Raw genomic sequence first — 21,407 nt, 5'->3', positions numbered from 1 at the left:
AAAAACGAATCCCCGAATCCCCCCTGAACAAGGCAGTTAACCCCCGTTCCTAGGCCGTCATTGAAAATAAGAATGTATTCTTAATCTGACTTGCCTCGTTAAATAAAGGTGTAAAAAAAAAAAAATGTAATCGGCAAATCGGTGGCCAAAAATACTGATTACCGATTGTTATGAAAACTTGAAATCGGCCCTAATTAATCGGCCTTTCCGATTAATCGTTCGACCTCTAGACCACATGCTGTCGTCTTGCCTCTCTTATACCCCCTAAGGGTTTGTGTCACATGGATGACGCTGGAGAGACGAAGCAGGTATGGGGAGTCAAACATTTAATATGGAACGGACATGGAAAAAGACAGGAACAGCGTCAGCAATCAAGTAATACAGACAAAAAACTATTAATGCAGCAGCGGAGAACAGAGCAAGGGAAATGACAAATATAGGGGAGGTAATAAACAGGTGATGAGTGAGTCCAATATTGCTGATGCGCGTGATGAGGGAAGGCAGGTGTGCGTAATAGATGGCAGGAGTGCGTGATGCAAGGCAGCCTGGCGCCCTCAAGCGCCAGGTGGGAAGAACGGGAGCAGACGTGACAGTACCCGCCCCTCCCCCCCGGGGTGCCACCAGGCGTCCCACCTGGGCGAACCGGCCGAGACATGGGCGCTGGGCAAGCCGGTTGGGGCTCAGAAGCCCTACGAACCGGAGCAGACGTGACTGTTTGTTTATTTACAACATAACCTTGCTGATCATGTAAAACATTTGGTTTTTCAGGGCTTTGGTCTTGCCCTTCATCTTTTTCAAGTCTTTGGTCTGGACTCACATCTGCTTATGCCTCTTGTTTCAGGCTGTGTCTGGCTCCATCATCTCCTGTGGGCTGAACACCTTCTGGCAGTGGGACAGGTGACACCAGCCGGACCTTTCCTGAACTCTAACTGCCGTTGGTGTTGCCATGGTTACCTCGAATGGCCCCATCCATCTTGGCTGGTTCCATTTTCTCTTGTGGACCCGGATTTTGACCCAGTCTCCAACCTCCACAGGCAGGTAGTCAGGGTCCTCACCTGGTACCTCCTCCTGAGCTTTCCTAGTGTGAGAGTGGAGAGATCTGACAATAGTAGTTAGCTCTTTCATGTTCTACTTCAGCTAGAGTGAGGTCTATTTGTCTGTCAGTCATGGGTCTGTGTGCAGGAACATTCATGGGTCTTCCTGTGAACATTTAATGTGGTGTGCACCCCAGGCCTTTATTAACACTACTTCACATTTTCATTAACACCAGTGGTAAACAATCCACCCAAGATTTATTGGTGGAGTGGCATGCCGAAGCTAACCCTTGTTTAATGGATTGGTTAGCTCTCTTTGTAACCCCATTACTCTGGGGGTGGTAGATGGACACAAACTTCTGGTCCACACCCATCATTATGGCTACCTGCTTCACTACATCACCAGTGAAGTGGGTACCGTTGTCTGCAGATAATACCTAGATTTGGTGTTCCTGAGATTTTATCTCCCTCACTAGTAGCTTTGCTACTGTCTTAGCATCACAGTGTGTGGTGGGAAATGCCTCCACCCACCTAGGTGAACCTGTCAATAAAGACTAAACAGTACCTTTTCCTTTCTTTTCTTTCTGCAAGATCTATAAAATCCATGGCAAGATGGACAAATGGTCCTCTTAGCGTAGGGAAATGACCTGGTTTCAGAGGTGTTCCTTTGGCAATGTTAAATTGCATGCACGTAGCACATCGGAACAGAAACTGTTTCACATGCTGAGTCAAATTTGGACAAAACCAATCATATCCCCCCTTGACAAATGGGCCATACCATGGGCCACTTGGCAAACAGAGGTGATAAGACAAGCTGGCATTCACTGTCTGCCAGACAGTCTGTCTCCAAATTTTAGAAACTGTGTCAAGTTTACAACCCCGCTGTTGTCATACCAAATGAGAACCAACATCCAAAGCCTGTTTAGATGCCAAATCATCAGTGTCTTTCCCAACAGTAGCAGAGAAGAACATGGAGTGGCTATGACACTTTGAGGCAGCCAATTTAGCAGCCTCATCAGCCTCATATTTCGAATAGTACTTCCACAAGCATTGTGAAAACCCCTACTCCTCCAGACACCACACCAGGAGAGACAAACCCCTATTGCATAAGCAGAATCGAAGAAAAGTGTAACCCTTTTCCCTTCTCTCATGTTACAGGCAGTGGTTAGTGCCAAAAGTTCAGCCTGTTGAGCTGAGAAGGTATCTGGTAATGGTTGTTGTATGTGAGTGGTTCTATCAATTGTTACAATACCAAACCCTGCATGTTTCTTCCCTGTAGTTTGATCTATATATGCAGAACCGTCCACGAAAAGCTCAGCATCAGTCAGGGCAGTGTCAGAGAGGTGAGGCCCAGCATTCGTTGGTGTGGGACCCACTGTCTCTGCACTGCCTTTGGTTGAATCTGTCATGGTGCCCCGTGATTTGGTTTTAATCAGGTTCTATGTAATGTGGACTGAGTGACTTATCTGTATGGTACTGTAGAAAAACCCAGTTCTATCCCCGTAAACAGGTAGTAGAACCTAACATAGGGTGATATACCCAACGCAGTTCTATTTTCTCTAACCCCTCTTCTTCTTTAGTTTCACTACATTTATTCACTAACCACGCTACTGTAAGTGGTTCCACATACGTGTGGTAAATAACCACAATTGGTTTCAATTGTATTTTAACTTCAGTACGGGTGTCTCTCTGTCTCCTCTCTTGTGGATGTAATGGAAGAGTAAACTCACATACATGTCTTTCCCAAAACGCAATTCTTAAATGTATCCCTTCTTGTACTAGTCTTAAAGACTTGTTGTCTATACCAGTCTAGATTTATTTCAGCACATAGAAATTCTTGATATTGACTAGCATATATCCATTCACTGTTATCAATACACTCAATTCATTCAACAATTGTACCACACCAAATCTATAATCCCACCAATTATACATATATCAAAACAAAACCAATGTCTTCCCTCAGGTAAGGACACCATACACAACCATTCTTTAAAAACCTGTGCCTTCCATCAGGTAAGGACACCTTACACAACCATTCTTTAAAAACCTGTGCCTTCCCTCAGGTAAGAACACCATACACAACCATTCTTTAAAAACCTGTGCCTTCCCTCAGGTGTCATGCCCTGACCATAGAGAGCCCTTGGTTCTCTATGGTGTAGTAGGTCAGGGCGTGACTAGGGGGTGTTCTAGTTCAATATTTCTATGTTGGTGTTTTGTATGGTTCCCAATTAGAGACAGCTGGTAATCGTTGCCTCTAATTGGGGATCATATTTAGGTAGCCATTTTTCCCACCTGTGTTTGTGGGATATTGTTTGTATTGGTGCTTGTTTGTTGTTTTGGTTAAGGAAGTTTCACTTTAAATAACTATGTGGAACTCAACAAACGCTGCACCTTGGTCCGTCTCTTACAACAACTGTGACACCGGTTAAGGACACCATATACAACAATTCTTTAAAAACCCATGCCTCCCCTCAGGTAAGGACACCATGCGCAAATAACACTTTCAATCACTTGTCACCCAGTACCTTAGTACTGACTTGGTTCATCCTAATCTATAACCAAGTTCCTCACACAAGGTTCCATTAGACCCTCAGGAATTTCTAACTATTACACCTGGGATTCTGTCATTTATCACATATACATCATATTACAGTGCTTTTTCTAATTTTAGACATCTGGTTTAACAGGCATCTGCTTACCTTCTAATTTGATGCGCTGCACAGTGGGACGAAGATCATCCAGATGCAGTGGTCACCAACTCCTGTGGTTTCTCACTCTACTATAAGCCATTTCAACTTCATCTGGAAAAATCGTATACATTATATTAGGAAATCTGTCATTATGAATATGGTGATCTCAATTGTTTTTATTTTCTTATTTTGAATAATACTTAAGATAAATTGGACTAAACATTTCTTAAAGAATCCGTCTTCAGTTTGGAATCTCATCCCTCATATCTTCTCCTGTTTTGGTGGCCTCAATTTTGTTACTTTGTAACTATAAACTGTATAAGATTCTTACAAAATGATCTGCTTTTCATAGACAAGTATTCTTAGCGTGGTCGTTAATATATAAACAATTTCTCCCCGCATACAGTGCCTTGCTAAAGTATTCGGCCCCCTTGAACTTTTCAACCTTTTGACACATATTCAGAATAATTTTGCACGGCCAATTTTTCAGTTTTTTATTTGTTAAAAAAGTTTGAAATATCCAATAAATTTCGTTCCACTTCATAATTGTGTCCCACTTGTTGTTGATTCTTCACAAAAAATTACAGTTTTATATCTTTATGTTTGAAGCCTGAAATGTGTCAAAAGGTCGAAAAGTTAAAGGGGGCCGAATACTTTCGCAAGGCACTGTAGGTATTTCATTTGGCACAAGGATATTTTGTATAGAAAAAAGTCTTTATTTTAAGAACTGGTTTAATAATCATATCCTGCTGGTGACTGAACTTTGTAATGTAGAAGGATTGTTACTCAATTATGAGGAATTTTTATCTCGTTACAATATCCCTGTAACACCTAGAGAGAACACTATAGTCTTTGACGCTATTCCATCTGGAACTCATGTTTAGAGGCATAGCCAGACCTCTGTCACGCCCTGACCATAGAGCCATTGTTTCTTTATGGTGTAGTAGGTCATTGTGTGACTAGGGGGTGATCTAGTATATCTATGTTGTGTTCTACTTTCTTTTTCTATGTTGGTGTTTTGTATGATTCCCAATTAGAGGCAGCTGGTAATCATTGTCTCTAATTTGGGATCATATTTAAGTAGTTATTTTTCCCACCTGTGTTTGTGGGATCTTGTTTTGTGCATGTGCACCACTTAGTCACATTTTGTTGTTTCTTTATTTGTTTTGTTCAAAGTTTCACTATAATAAATAATATGGAACTCAACATCTGCTGCGCCTTGGTCCGTCTCTACAAGCGATCATGACAACCTCACCTTCTTGACCTACCCTCGCTTAATCCAGTTGACTCACCAATATCGTGACAACCTCACCTTCTTGACCTACGCTCGCTTAATCCAGTTGACTCACCAATTTTCTATGGTAGGTCAGCGCGTGACGGGGGGGGGGTTCTGTTATGTTCTAGTTTTGTAATTCTATGTTGGGTTTTGTTTGGGATGATCTCCAATTAGAGGCAACTGGTCATTGTCTCTAATTGGAGATCATACTTAAGTAGGTGTTTTCCCCCACCTGGGTTTGTGGGAGATGTTTTGAGTTAGTGTATGTTTCATCTATGAGTCTTTTTTATTTATTTTTTTTAATTTTTTTAGTTTGTATATATTGCATAGTTTCACAGTGAAAATAAAATGTGGAACGACACACACGCTGCACTTTGGTCCGCTACCTTCCTACGACAACAGTGACATGCTCGGTTTCCTTAACCATAATAAGGAAAAACAATTTTACCTCAAATCTAATTGTGCTAATGGAAAAATGTAATATTGATAAATATAATTTCACAAAAAAAAAAAGTTTTCTATAAGGAATTTGAGCAGTACATTAAGACCATTCAACATATTTCAAATAAAGCTGTTAAAAGAAACACGCATTGATTGTTTTAAGGTTGTGTAATTTGTTGTACCCCTTAGCATGTCTATTTGTATTCTTGTATGTATACTGGTTTTCTTTACATTAAATGAATCCTACAGACGAAGAACCATATATGTGACAATTTTTCCATTTTAAGATAATCAGTTATTTTTATATTATTCATTGTGTGTACCACATTGGGTGTTTTATGGTTGACAAATAATTCACCATACTCATATCTTCCAACAACAATTGATATTTTTTTGTTATTTCAAAAAATACTTTTTTTATTGCCGTTTTAATTTTTAGAATGTGGAAGAACAGTATATCTCCAGTGATGATTTCAGTTTGTGGAAGAACAGTATATCTCCAGTGATGATTTCAGTTTGTGGAAGAACAGTATATGTGACATTTTGCATGACACTTGTAAGATGTCCTTTTTTAATACCTGATATGATGTTTTAAGTACTTTCAAGTACAGATGCCCTTCATGTAAATAACTTAAATGCAATATGTAGTTAATTCATTTAATGGAGGTTCATTTAAAGGTGGTCTATCAACTTTAGCACCGATGACTTTTCTTAAAAGTTGAGTCATGAAATCTTAGTCTCATTTAAAATGAAGCCCTCAATGTGAACATACCATAGAATAACTACAAAAATAGAATACAATTAAATTAATTAAATCAAAAGAAGTACAACTTGTACATATCAAATATGGATCAATGTCATGTGCCAATATGCGTGTCCATTATGCAGGTCCCTAAGGTCAATATTACAAAACGTTCAGAAAACCATTCTCTTTGCGTTTAACACTATGATCTGCAATTAAGTTTTGAATTGCGTTAAACCCATGCTAAAGGCAAGAAACGTCCTTCTGTACTGAGGTGACAGCAGTAAATAAGTATTAACTGCTTAGAGTTGATGCTAAATGTGGTGACAGAGATGTATATTGTAATGAATAAAAAAAGGGAATCATTAGGATATTTTATTGTTAGAACAACATGTTGCATGTTGATGGGATGTTAGTAAACTATTCTCTGTGCAATACATGTGACTTTTAACCACCTCACTGAAGTGATCTGTAGTCCAGCTGGTCGCTTGAGAACAGAATCTGGGAGGTGACTGAAGTCTTCACATTGCATCCTCATCACCTTGAATGGTTTTGCTGGTTGTGCTTGTTGTTTCTCGTATGGGACAGTGTAGAAACTGTTGAACAGATGCAGCTTGCGCTCATCAATCAACTTTCCACAATCCTTTCTGCACGTCGTGGAACACGCTCTTCCCTGCAGGATACAGTGTAACGTTACATATAACTAGCTAGCTACTGTAGCCATGTCGAATCATCCGGTGGATGGACAAAAAGTAGCTAGCTATGTTTCTTCTATAATCTAGCAATAACATTTGTAACGATAATGTATAAGGTAGTAGCCAACGAACTTTAGCTAATATGTTTTCTCTATAGTTACAAATTAGACAACCCAGAACATACATGTTAGTTACTGTACTCTATAGCTAGCTAGCTTGATTGTTTGATATACGGTTCTTCCACATACCTCTTTTGGACAGCTTTTCCCAGTTTTTTCTTGACCCTTACGATTTGTATAGGGTTTTCCCGCATCCCGTAAGATCTTCCTTTGCCTGTCTTTCCATTCTTTTAGTTTTGTTTTACGTTTCTTTCCCACATTTCGGTGATTTTCATCAGCAACAGAAAAGTTGTGCGCTTGTCCGTCAATTCTGAGTGGTGCACATAAACGGTTATTCCACGAGAGCCTATCTTTAAATTTAAACATATTGTTAATTAGCGCGTGGAAAGCTTGTGAAACCGGTTCACTATAGAAAAAGGGTGTCCAATAATGATTTTTCATGTATATCTCGTTTTTTTGAAAAATGTCACATATACGGTTCTTCGTCTGTAGGATTCAAATGTCCATGGAATTTTTTTTTAAAGGAGTTTAGCAACAAAACAAACGTGCAACTGAGGTAAAACTGACAGGGTTGGCTTAGTTTACACGTCGGCAACAATATTTTGTCGCCAATGTTTATTGAACATAAATACATTTGCACTTGTGTCTCATACATTTTTACAGTTGGTTGGCTAGCTAGGGATTTTTATTGCTATATTAGTGTAACCGATGTGAAATGGCTAGCTAGTTAGCAGTGGTGCGCGCTAATAGCGTTTCAATCGGTGACGTCACTCGCTCTGAGACCTTGAAGTAGTTGTTCCCCTTGTTCTGCAAGGGCCGCGGCTTTTGTGGAGCGATGGGTAACGATGCTTCAAGGATGGCTGTTGATGTGTGCAGAGGGTCCCTGGTTCGAGCCCAGGTAGGGCGAGGAGGAGAGGGACGGCAGCTATACTGTTACATTAGCATTGACATGAAATCAGTCAAAATACCTCAAAACAAGACACTGTATCAAGAACAAGATGAAACTAGCTGCAATGAGTCACCTCCAATTCCCCACGTGGTAGTTTTTTGTCATTGTTGGTAGCTATCTGGTCATCCAGAATCAAAACAACCCAATTGACTTCTGCCCCATTAAAGAGTGCACATTGTTTTTGTGACATTGTCAGCTAACCCATCTATTGATGCCTTGTACAAAACAACTGGGAACTCGGACATCTCAGACTTCCGACTAGTGTACTCACAAGACCTGGGAACAAGTAAAAAAAAACAAGCTCCGACTGGGAAAAATTGCTTAAACTCAACTCCACAATACGATGGAGTTGCACGCGACTTGTGTGGGTGGACTGGAGCTCCGACGTCACACAAAATGTATCGTCAGAACTCAAAAGAATAGTCAGCAATTACAAACATTGTTCTGTGTAATGCCGCATTCAAAAGAACTGGGAACTAGGAACTCTGAAATCAAATTTTATTGGTCACATACATATTAAGCGGATATTATCGCTGGTGTAGAGAAAAGCTTGGGTTCCTAGCTCCAACAATACAGTAGTATCTAACAATTCACAACAATACACACATCTAAAGGTAAAATAATGGAATTAAGAAATAAATATTAGGACGAGCAATGTCGGCGTGGCATTGTGTAACCGTTGTCGTCGGGAATGGAGGACCAAAACGCAGCAGGAATGTGGATGCTCATCTTGTTACTTATTTTAAATAAAGATAACACCAAAATAATAAAACGAAGAACGCACGAACAACAAACCAGTCTTGTCATGCTCACACAGGCAAAACAAGAAACAATCTACCACAACACCAAACCAAATAATTACCCATATATAGGACTCTCAATCAGAGGCAACGAGAAAGCACCTGCCTCCAATTGAGAGTCCAACCCCCATCAACCTAAACATAGAAATACAACAAACCAGAAAGAAAATAGAAATACAAAACATAGACCAAAACCCATAAATAATAAATCAAACACCCTACTACATAAATCACCCCCCCCGAACCACATAAACAAAATACCCTCTGCCACGTCCTGACCAAACTACAATAACAAATAACCCTTATACTGGTCAGGACGTGACACATTGACTAAAATACAGTAGAATAGAATACAGTGTATACATATGAAATGAGTAAAGCAGTATGTGAACATTATTATAGTGACTAGTTTTCCATTATTAAAGTGACCAGTGATTCCATGTCTATGTAAAAATGGCAGCAGCCTCTAAGGTGCAGGGTTGAGTAACCGGGTGGAAGCAGGCTAGTGATGGCTATTTAACAGTCTGATGGCCTTGAGATAGGAACTGTTTTTCAGTCTCTCAGTCCCAGCTTTCTTTGATGCACCTGTACTGACCTCACCTTCTGGATGATAGCGGGGTGAACAGGCCGTGATTATCTTTTTGGCCTTCCTGTGACATGGGGTGCTGTAGGTGTCCTGGAAGGCAGGCAGTGTGCCCCCGGTGATGCATTATGCAGACCTCTAGAGAGCCCAGAATTTAGCAAATTTGTAACATATTGTACGTTTTGGTAATTCTTATACTAATTGTAATTTCTAACAAATCATACAAAATGGATGATGGACATCCACAAATTTATACATATCATACGAAACTTAACATATCATACTGAATGGAATGTCTCAGATTTACATAAAGAATAATAGGAAATGCTCAGAGACCAGCTGAGACCAGGTTGTGTTGCCGGTGGTAGCTAATGTGGCAATTTTTTCTACCTCCCATGATTTTATTTCAAGTAGGATAGCAACCTACACTAAAAATTAAAAATATTGATAACCATCTAGAAGTCACCTTGATACATGCACATAGTCTCCTCAATGAGGAGGGTATGAACAGCAACAACATCGGGACACTTACAGTTGAAGTCGGAAGTTTACATACACCTTAACCAAATACATTTAAACTCAGTTTTTCACAAATCCTGACATTTAATGCAAATAGAAATTCCCTGTTTTAGGTCAGTTAGGATCACCACTTTATTTTAAGAACGTGAAATGTCCAAATAATAATGGAGAGAATGATTTATTTCAGATTTTGTTTCTTTCATCACATTCCCAGTGGGTCAGTTTACATACACTCAATTAGTATTTGGTAGCGTTTCCTTTAAATTGTTTAACTTGGGTTAAGCTTCGCACAATAAGTTGGGTGAATTTTGTCCCATTCCTCCTGACAGAGCTGGTGGAACTGAGTCAGGTTTGTAGGCCTCCTTGCTCGCACACGCCTTTTCAGTTCTGCCCACACATTTTCTATAGGGTTGAGGTCAGGGCTTTGTGATGGCCACTCCAATACCTTGACTTTGTTGTCCTTAAGCCATTTTGCCACAACTTTGGAAGTATGCTTGGGGTCATTGTCCATTTGGAAGACCCATTTGCGACCAAGCTTTAACTTCCTGACTGATGTCTCGAGATGTTGCTTCAATATATATCCACATCATTTTCCTCCCTCATGATGCCATCTAGTTTGTGAAGTGCACCAGTCCCTCCTGCAGCAAAGCACCCCCACAACATAATGCTGCCATCTCTGGGCTTCATGGTTGGGATGGAGTTCTTCGGCTTGCAAGCATCCCCCTTTTTCCTCCAAACATAGCGATGGTCATTATGACCAAACAGTTCTATTTTTGCTTCATCAGACCAGAGGACATTTCTCCAAAAAGTACGATCTTTGTCCCCATGTACAGTTGCAAACCGTAATCTGGCTTTTTTATGGCGGTTTTGGAGCAGTGGTTTCTTCCTTGCTGAGCGGCCTTTCAGGTTATGTCGATATCGGACTCATTTTACTGTGTGTGTGTGTGTGTATATATATATATATATACTTTCGTATCTGTTTCCTCCAGCATCTTCACAAGGTCCTTTGCTGTTGTTCTGGGATTGATTCGCACCAAAGTACGTTCATCTCTAGGAGACAGAACATATGACGGCTGCGGGGTCCCATGGTTTTTTATACTTGCGTACTATTGTTTGTACAGATGAACGTGGTACCTTCAGGAGTTTGGAAATTGCTCCCAAGGATGAACCAGACTTGTTGAGGTCTACAATTTTTTTTCTGAGTTCTTGGCTGATTTCTTTTGATTTTCCCATGATGTCAAGCAAAGAGGCACTGAGTTTGAAGGTAGGCCTTGAAATACATCCACAGGTACACCTTCAACTGACTCAAATGATGTCAATTATCCTATCAGAAGCTTCTAAAGCCATGACATCATTTTCTGGAATTTTCCAAGCTGTTTAAAGGCACAGTCAACTTAGTGTATGTACACTTCTGACCCACTGGAATTGTGATACAGTGAGTTATAAGTGAAATAATATGTCTGTAAACAATTGTTGGAAAAATTACTTGTCATGCACAAAGTAGATGTCCTAACCGACATGCCAAAACTATAGTTTGTTAACAAGAAATTTGTGGAGTCGTTGAAAAACGGGTTTTAATGACTTCAACCTAAGTGTATGTGAACTTCCGACTTCAACTGTACTGTGGTACATATGCCACGTTCAAACAACTGGGAACTCTTACAAAATATAAGGTCAAATCATGACGTCAGTAATCTTCAGGTCGGAAAGTCGGAGCTCTAGAAAGAGGCCCGAGTTCCTAAGTTAGAATTCCGAGTTGGTTGACTGTTCAAAACGATTTTTCCCAGTCTGAGCTTGTTTTTTTCCCAGTCCCAGTTGTTTTGAACTCTCAGAAGTTGGAGCTTAACCTCTCCCTCAACGTCAACAAAACAAAGATGATCGTAGACTTCAGGAAACCGCAGAGGGAGCACCCCCCTTTCCACATCGAAGTGACAGCAGTGGAGAAGGTGAAAAGCTTGAAGTTCCTTGGCGTACACATCGCTGACAATCTGAAATGGTACACCCACACAGACAGTGTGGTGAAGAAGGCGCAACAGCGCATCTTCAACCTCAGGAGGCTGAAGAAATGTGGCTTGTCACCCAAAACCCTGACAAACTTTTACAGATGCACAATCGAGAGCATCCTGTCGGGCTATATCACAGCCTGGTACGGCAACTACACCGCCCTCAACCGCAAGGCTCTCCAGAGGTCTGCACAATGCATCACCGGGGGCAAACTACCTGCCCTCCATGACACCTACAGCACCTGATGTCACAGGAAGGCCAAAAATATCATCAAGGACAACAACCACCCGAGCCACTGCCTGTTCACACTGTTATCATCCAGAAGGCGAAGTCAGTACAGGTGCATCAAAGCTGGGACCGAGAGATTGAAAAATAGCTTCTATCTCAAGGCCATCAGACTGCTAAACAGCAATTACTAACTCAGAGGCTGCTGCCTACATTGAGACCCAATCACTGGACACTTTAATAAATGGATCACTAGTCACTTTAAACAATGCCACTTTAAATAATGCCACATTAATAATGTTTACATATCTTGCATTACTCATATCACATGTATATGCCTTCCCTGTGGCTCATTTGGTAGAGCATGGTGTTTGCAATGCCAGCATGGTGTGTGCAACGCCAGGGTTGTGGGTTCGATTCCCACTGGGGACCAGTACAAAAAAAAAAATGCATGAAATGAAAATCAAATGTATGTATTCACTACTGTAAGTCGCTCTGGATAAGAACGTCTGCTAAATGACAAAAATGTAAATGTATATACTGCATTTTATACCATCTATTGCACCTTGCCTATGCCATCGCTCATTCATATACTTATATGTACATATTCTCATTCACCCCTTTAGATTTGTGTGTATTATTATTTGTGTGATTTTGATTTGAAGAAGGGGCAGGGGTGACAGGGGTAGCTATAGCTAGCCATACACTGGTAAACAGTGGGGTGCACGGAACCAATGAGATGTTCGAGAAGACAGTCTACGGGCTATGTGCACACTGCCCACAAAATGAGGTGGAAACTGAGCTGCACTTTCTAACCTCCTGCCCAATGTATGACCATATTAGAGACACATATTTCCCTCAGATTACACAAATCCACAAAGAATTCGAAAACAAACCCGATTTTGATAAACTCCCATATCTACTGTCTACTGGGTGAAATACCACAGTGTGCCAACACAGCAGCAAGATTTGTGACCTGTTGCCACAAGAAAAGGTCAACCAGTGAAAAACAAACATCATTGTAAATATAACCCATATTTATGCTATTTATTTTCCCTTTTGTACTTTAACCATTTGTATATGGTTACAACACTGTATATATACATAATATGGCATTTGTAATGTCTTTATTCTTTTGGAACTTCTGTGAGTGTAATGTTTACTGTTCATTTTTATTGTTTATTTCACTTTTGTACACTATCTACCTCACTTGCTTAGGCAATGTTAACATATGTTTCCCATGCCAATAAAGCCCCTTGAATTGAATTGTTCGAGGGGGGAGCGGGGGTGTTCATGAATGTACCAATGGAATGCTTGAGGGGTGGAACTACCGAATTGCGGACTGCAGTTGCACACTATTGGTCAGGTCTCAGGTCGGCAGGATGACCATACACCAGTGCACTGTTTACCGGTTTATCGACTTGTTGTGCAGCCCAATCAGCCACGCAAAACGGTCTTGAGTGACAACAAATCTGCCATATTACCTTATTTGCTTTCCACACACACCCACTCGCCTATACTCTTGGCCGCAGTTAGCCATACTTGCGAAATCCCTGCTGTAGACTATTTGTCTGAGTGAGTCACAAGCACTGGAAATGAAGATCATTTATTAAGATTGGCAATTCCTAATCAGAAAAACTGAAATAATCGCAGATATAAATGGGTCTCGTGCCCGGCCACGTCGTTGTTTATGTTGACGTCACGGCTACCATAGCTACGGGGAGCTTTGCAGCTGTTCTCAGAATGAATACAGTCAAATGCTACTAGCTAGCTAATCCACTCACTGAGCCTGAACAGGAGCCACTCGCTGAGCAAACCATGGTAAGAAACCCTGCAATATGATCAACATAAAGTTGGAATTGAGCTATATGGCTAAATGCAATATCGTACGGGTGAGAGAGTAACGTTAGTCAGTTATCCAAAACGTGCGTCGCGACTAACTTTAACGTAGCTTTCTAATAGTTAACTAGCTAGGGTTAGTAACCTTAACGTTAGCTACAGTACAGCCTGTCCCTGCCAATAAGTCTGTACCTGGCAGGGCATGCTTATTGTCATTCATGTAAATAATGCATTACTGTTGTTACTGTCAGAACAGAACTTTATAACAAATAATACCATGTCTTATCTGTCAAGTAAGGTTACGCATAGGCAAGCTATAGCTAGCTAATAACAGTGACGTTTCAAATGTTATGGACACATTTTTACCTTGTGATTGGTAATCAGTTACCTAAACTAACAAGTACGGCTTGATACCATATTACCGATTCCTGCAGTAATAACGTACCCCAAACCTTTGAAAATACATTCATCCTCCAAGCTGACTACAGAATCACCTGTGACACGTGTAGTCTCTCAATTTATTTAGCTAGTCCTAATTCTTGTTGCCTACTCAGATTGCATGTAATCTACAGTGATTGTGACATTAACAATATCACAAGGATGTGGCTAGACAATCTGCTGTCTATTTAGTTGGCTGGATCAAAAAGTACAGTGACAACAGTGAATAAGAAGACCTCTTAAGCCTCCCTCAACACTGGAAGAGTCTTCTTGTGCATGACTCAACTGTCCAATCAAAGGTGCTGTGAAAGTAGGCCATGGCAAGAGGCTAACCGTTAAATCTGTGCTCTTAGTGCTTCTTGCCTCCTGCACACAGAGCTCGGGCTCGTCTTGATTAATCTGTGCCATGCCAAACCCAATCACACCGGGGAGTTTGGCTGAGGTTGCCCGCGGCCCCTGGCCTCGGGCCTCGCATTATTTCTGCCCTGGTGTGTTGGCTCTGTTATGCAATAATGTGTTTTCAGGTCACCCTGTTAACAGAACAGAAGTTGTTTGTAGCTGGACCACTTGCTGTTAATTGTGTTTGAACATAATGCCTTGTTACCTAGGTTCTTATCTCATTACATAGCTATAACCAAAGTACCAACTTGTGTTGTTTGTCATGATGTCACCTGACCTTGATGTGTGATGCACTGCAGGGTTTGCTGTCGATTCTGCGAAGACTGAAGCACTCTCCTGACCAGGAGGTGCGGTTACTGTTGCTAGGGCTGGACAACGCTGGCAAGACCACCCTGCTTAAACAGCTGGCCTCAGAGGATGTCAGCCACATCACCCCTACTCAGGTAAATGTACTGATATACACAGGATTGGGGAGTAATTGATTACATGTAATCAGTTACATGTTATCTTATTAGAAAAAACAGTACCTGCAATCAGTTACGTTACCATTAAAAATATAGTAATTCAATTACAGATACTTTTGAAAAACTAGATGACTACTTTGATTACTTTTAAATTCAGAAATGATGTAGCCAATTAAAAATAAAATGTAAAAAAATGCAGAGACCGCTATGATGACGCACCAAATGCATTTGATGGATCCTTTTTGTGATCTTCTAATGCCTCTTAAGGGGAAAGTAATCCAAAAGTAACAAAGTAAACATATTACATTACTGAGTTTGGGAGTTCCAAAATGTACATTACTGAATACAATTTGACAGGTAACTAGTAACTGTAATAGATTACATTTAGGAAGTAACCTGCCCAACCCTGGATATAGACCATAGCATAAACACAGCTCAGACACTCATGAAAGCATAGTTACACATGCTCGCAGTGATCACCAACTGTCCAAAGCATTGCATTAATGGGCACTCTCCTCCTCTGTCCACAGGGATTCAACATAAAGAGCATGCAGTCCCAGGGATTTAAACTAAATGTTTGGGACATTGGAGGCCAGCGCAAGATCCGCCCGTACTGGAGGAACTACTTTGAGAACACAGACGTACTGGTAGGTCCAAAAAGTATTCTGACCACAAATAAATGGAGACAGAAAGGTTCAACCATATCAAGCTATCTGTCACTAATACTCTCCTCGGTCCATCTTCGTCACAGATCTATGTGATTGACAGTTCAGACAGGAAACGCTTTGAAGAGACCGGTCAGGTAAAGCGGCACCAGTCTGTAAAAATGCACAATATTCTATTCAGCTGTCTTCTGATATCCCTATTTTGATGCAGTTATTGATTGACCCCCTCCCCCACCCTTCTCTTACACACACACACACACACACACACACACACACACACACACACACACACACACACACACACACACACACACAGGAGCTAGCTGAGTTGATGGAAGAAGAGAAGTTGAGCATGGTGCCACTGTTGATATTTGCCAACAAGCAGGACCTGATGACTGCGGCTCCTGCATCAGAGCTAGCTGAGGGCCTCAACCTGCACACCATTAGAGACCGGGTATGGCAGATCCAGGCCTGCTCTGCAATTACCGCAGAGGGAGTACAGGTATAAAACACACATCTACGGTGGTTTAGTCATTTTTGCAAATGTATTAAAAAGAAAAAACTGAAATATCACATTTACATAAGTATTCAGACCCATTACTCAGTACTTTGTTGCACCTTTGGCAGCGATTACAGCCTTGAGTCTTCTTGGGTATGACGCTACAAGCTTGGCACACCTGTATTTGCAGATCCTCTCAAGCTCTGTCAGGTTGGATGGGCACGTCGCTGCACAGCTATTTTCAGGTCTCTCCAGAGATGTTTGATCGGATTCAAGTCCGGGCTCTAGCTGGGCCACTCAAGGACATTCAGAGACTTGTCCCGAAGCCAATCCTTTTTGTAATTTAAAAAAATATATATACTTATTCTTTTTTTAGCCCCTTTTTCTCCCCAATTTCGTGGTATCCAATTAGTAGTTACAGTCTTGTCTCATCGCTGCAACTCCCGTACGGACTCGGGAGAGGCGATGGTCGAGAGCCAATGCGTCCCCCGAAACACAACCCAACCAAGCCGCACTGCTTCTTGACACAATGCCCACTTAACCCGGAAGCGAGCTGTACACCTGGCGTACACCTGGCGACCACGTCAGGGTGCACTGCGCACGGCCCGCCACAGGAGTCTCTAGTGTGCAATGGGACAAGGACATCCCTGCCAGCCAAACCCTCCCCTAACCCAGACGATGCTGGGCCAATTGTGCGCCACCCCATGGGTCTCCCAGTCGCGGCTGGCTCAACAGAGCCTGGACTCGAACCCAGAATCTCTAGTGGCACAGCTAGCACTGCGATGCAGTGCCTTAGACCACTGCACCACTCGGGAGGCCTTGAAGCCACCCCTGTGTTGTCTTGGTTATGTGCTTAGGATTGTTGTCCTGTTGGAAGGGTTGTTGTCCTGAGCGCTCTGAAGCAGGTTTTCATCAAGGATCTCTCTGTACTTTGCTCCATTCAACCTGACTAGTCTCCCAGTCCCCGCCGCTGAAAAACATCCCCACAGCATGATGCTGCCACCACCATATTTCACCGTACGGATGTTACCACTCTTTGGCATTCAGGCCAAAGAGTTCAATCTTGTTTTCATTAGACCAGAGAATCTTGTTTCTCATGGTCTGAGTGTCCTTTAGAAGCCTTTTGGCAAACTCCAAGCTGGCTGTCATGTGCCTTTTTACTGAGGATTGGCTTCCGTCTGGCCACTCTACTATACATTTTGATTGGTGGAGTGCTGCAGAGATGGTTGTCCTTCTGGAAGGTTCTCCCATCTCCACAGAGGAACTCTGGAGCTCTTTCAAAGTGACCTTCAGGTTCTTGGTCACCCCCTTTGAACAAGTCCCTTCTCCCCCGATTGCTCAGTTTGGCCGGGCGGCCAGCTCTAGGGAGAGTCTTTGTGGTTCCAAACTTCTTCCATTTAAGAATGATGGAGGCGACTGTGTTCTTGGGGACCTTCAATGCTTCAAACATGTTTTGTTACCCTTCCATAGATCTGTGCCTCGACACAATCATGTGGCAGAGCTCTACAGACAATTCCTTCGACCTCATGGCTTGGTTTTCCTCTCTGACATGCACTGTCAACTGTGGGACCTTATATAGACAGGCCTTTACAAATCATGTCCAATGAATTGAATTTACCACAGGTGGACTCCAATCAAGTTGTAGAAACATCTCAAGGATGATCAATGGAAACAGGATGCACCTGGGCTCATCCAGAACGCCGCAGCCCGTCTGGTGTTCAACCTTCCCAAGTTCTCTCACGTCACCCCGCTCCTCCGCTCTCTCCACTGGCTTCCAGTCGAAGCTCGCATCCGCTACAAGACCATGGTGCTTGCCTACGGAGCTGTGAGGGGAACGGCACCTCCGTACCTTCAGGCTCTGATCAGGCCCTACACCCAAACAAGGGCACTCTGTTCATCCACCTCTGGCCTGCTCGCCTCCCTACCTCTGAGGAAGCACAGTTCCCGCTCAGCCCAGTCAAAACTGTTCGCTGCTCTGGCACCCCAATGGTGGAACAAGCTCCCTCACGACACCAGGACAGCGGAGTCAATCACCACCTTCCGGAGACACCTGAAACCCCACCTCTTCAAGGAATACCTGGGATAGGATAAAGTAATCCTTCTAACCCCCCCCTTAAAAGATTTAGATGCACTATTGTAAAGTGGTTGTTCCACTGGATATTATAAGGTGAATGCACCAATTTGTAAGTCGCTCTGGATAAGAGCGTCTGCTAAATGACTTAAATGTAAATGTAAATGGCTCAATTTCGAGTCTCATCGCAAAGGGTCTGAATACTTATGATGTAAATGTTTTTTTTTTCTGTTTATAAATTTTTTATAAATTAGCAAACATTCCTAAAAACCTGAGGAAAAATATTAATTTAATCCATTTTAGAATAAGGTGTTAACGTAACAAGATGTGGAAAAGTCAAGAATGCACTGTACACACAAACTGCCTATACACTACATTTGCACACAACACACACATACTGTATGCACATTTAGAGAGCCTCATAGACACTGATTGCACACTAACGTTTTAATACTGTGCCGATGTAATATGTGTCTGTTTACTTACTTTATAGGATGGCATGACATGGGTGTGCAAGAACATAGCAGTTCGTAAGAAGTGACGCCAGGGGCATACTTATTCCCAAAGACTCAAACGAAGGGTAGGAGGTGAAAGGTGGAGTGGTGTTCATTATCAAAGCTTTTGACTTGCTGTCATAATATGTTTTAAAAGTATTGTGATATTTTTTTTAATAGATCATGAGCCAGTTGCAATAGAGCAAATACTTTAAATGTTCTGTAATGTTGACATTACCAGCATTTTATTCATGCTTCTCGAGTTGTATATACTGTATATACGTTATTATTTAAACATTTTAATTATTCAGATATTACTCAACTATTATTTCTGTGTGCTTACTTTTGCCACCTTTTTGTAATAGTCAGGAGGCTTAATTATGAAGATGTCTACATTATGAAAGTAGTTTTTTTAAGGATTAACAGCTGAATAAACACTACCCACTGGGCACAGACATCAGTTCCAACATCTAGTTCTGATTTACATTTGGTTGAGTTGTCAACTAACATGAATTCAGCGTGAAATAAACAAAATATTTCACCATGTCATTGGATTTAGGTTAAAAGTTTGGTGAAAAAAACCACAACATGCCCTTACGTTGATAACATTTAGTTTTCCACGTTGATTCAACGTCATCACATAGATTTTTTTGGGGGGGTTGAAATGATGTGGAATCAACGTTGATTCAACCAGTTTTTGCCCAGTGGGTACTTTGTTGCGTGTATGTGATTGAAACTCTGTCCTTAGTACCAGTGGGGCAGGGAAATATCCTGCTCTGTATCAGTAACCAGGTTTCCATCCAAACATTTCATGCCAATTTAATTACCTGAAGCATGAACAAATAAAATATGTTTGTTCAAAATGGTCTGATCTTTTTGTGTCGGTAAAATAAATTATGCGAGAAATGGCAGTTGAAATGCCTTTATTCGCAAATATTGATATAATAACTATCATATCGAAGTAAACTTGCAGTCACGCAATGATGTTATGTGGTCCTCCCACTACGACTCGTTAAAGCATGCCGTTTGTTAGACTAGAGACGAAATAAATGATGATGAATTTTACAGGGTTGTGAAAGTGCACGGTGATGAGCTTGACGCACCTTTTCAATAAGTATCGAGGGTCTTAGTCTGGTGACATGATGATCGATGCTTGACCACCATTTAACAAACACATTTTATCGCTCTTATTATCCATAATAATCTCATCATGTAGGTAGCCGACCCACACTGTGGGGCAAATTTGCTATAAGGCTAACGAATCCGTTTTTGTGACAAAAACGTCAATAGAGTTGAAAATGTGATGGCAACCCATTTAACTTGTATTTTTTCTCCGGTACATGGGAATTTAACCTCAAAAGTTATTTTATGTGCAAATCAAAATCCAATTTTATTTATGACATACACATGGTTAACAGATGTTAATGCGAGTGTAGCGAAATGCTTGTGCTTCTAGTTCCGACTGCAGTAATATCTAACAAGTAATCTAACAATTCCCCAAACTACCTAATACACACAAATCTAAAGGGGGAATGAGAATATGTACATATAAGTATATGGATGAGCAATGGCCGAGCGGCATAGGCAAGGTGCAATAGATGGTATAAAATACAGTATATACATGTGATATGAGTAATGTAAGATATGTAAACATTATTAAAGTGGCATTATTTAAAGTGGCATTGTTTAAAGTGACTAGTGATTGGGTCTCAATGTAGGTAGCAGCCTCTCTGAGTTAGTGATTGCTGTTTAGCAGTCTGATGGTCTTGAGATTGAAAAACAGCTTCTATCTCTCGGTCCCAGCTTCGATGCACCTGTACTGACCTCGCCTTCTGGATGATAGCGGTGTGAACAGGCAGTGGTTCGGGTGGTTGTAGTCCTTGATATTTTTGGCCTTCCTTTGACATCCGGTGACATAGTTTGCCCCCGGTGATGCGTTGTGCAGACCGTACCACCATCTGGAGAGCCTTGCGGTTGAGGGCGGTGCAGTTGCCGTACCAGGCTGTGATACAGCCCGACAGGATGCTCTCGATTGTGCATCTGTAAAAGTTTGTCAGGGTTTTGGGTGACAAGCCACATTTTCTTCAGCCTCCTGAGGTTGAAGAGGTGCTGTTGCGTCTTCTTCACCACACTGTCTGTGTGGGTGGACCATTTCAGTTTGTCTGTGATGTGTACGCCAAGGAACTTAAAACTTTCCACCTTCTCCACTGCTGTCCCTTCGATGTGGATAGGGGGATGCTCCCTTTGCAGTTTCCTGAAGTCTACGATCATCTCCTTTGTTTTGTTGACGTTGAGTGAGAGGTTGTTTTCCTGACACCACACTCCAAGTGCCCACACCTCCTTCCTGTAGGCTGTCTCATTGTTGGTGGTGATCAAGCCCACTACTGTTGTGTCGTCTGCAAACTTGATGATTGAGTTGGACTATGTTATCACGCACAGACTTTTATCTGCAATAAAT

The 21,407-nt window shown here is 41.6% G+C and overlaps 1 protein-coding gene and 1 long non-coding RNA gene across 3 annotated transcripts; one reads left to right on the top strand and one right to left on the bottom strand.

The window, feature by feature from the left end:
• Nucleotides 1–6,546: 6,546 nt before the first annotated feature.
• Nucleotides 6,547–7,188, bottom strand: LOC106563292 (uncharacterized). Its single transcript, XR_001319227.2, has 2 exons — nt 7,130–7,188; nt 6,547–6,859 (listed from the first exon to the last, which is right to left on the bottom strand). It is a non-coding gene; the product is annotated as an uncharacterized lncRNA (long non-coding RNA).
• A 6,414-nt stretch (nt 7,189–13,602) lies between these two features.
• Nucleotides 13,603–19,812, top strand: LOC106563294 (ADP-ribosylation factor-like protein 3). Of its 2 annotated transcripts, XM_014128769.2 has the most exons (6): nt 13,603–13,901; nt 15,056–15,199; nt 15,751–15,867; nt 15,972–16,022; nt 16,202–16,387; nt 18,949–19,812. In XM_014128769.2, the coding sequence occupies exons 1-6, from the start codon at nt 13,899–13,901 to the stop codon at nt 18,994–18,996; spliced, it is 549 nt and encodes a 182-aa protein (XP_013984244.1). In that variant the 5' UTR covers nt 13,603–13,898; the 3' UTR covers nt 18,997–19,812. The 2 variants fall into 2 exon arrangements, with proteins under 2 accessions (XP_013984244.1, XP_013984243.1); XM_014128768.2 differs by lacking the exon at nt 13,603–13,901 and having other exon boundaries at nt 15,023–15,199.
• The last annotated feature ends 1,595 nt before the right edge of the window (nt 19,813–21,407 follow it).

This window comes from Salmo salar, chromosome ssa11 (assembly GCF_905237065.1).
Source record: "Salmo salar chromosome ssa11, Ssal_v3.1, whole genome shotgun sequence".
Taxonomy (NCBI): Eukaryota; Metazoa; Chordata; class Actinopteri; order Salmoniformes; family Salmonidae; genus Salmo; species Salmo salar.
The sequence above is the reverse complement of the archived record's forward strand: the minus strand, read 5'-3'. Positions and strand labels throughout refer to the sequence as shown.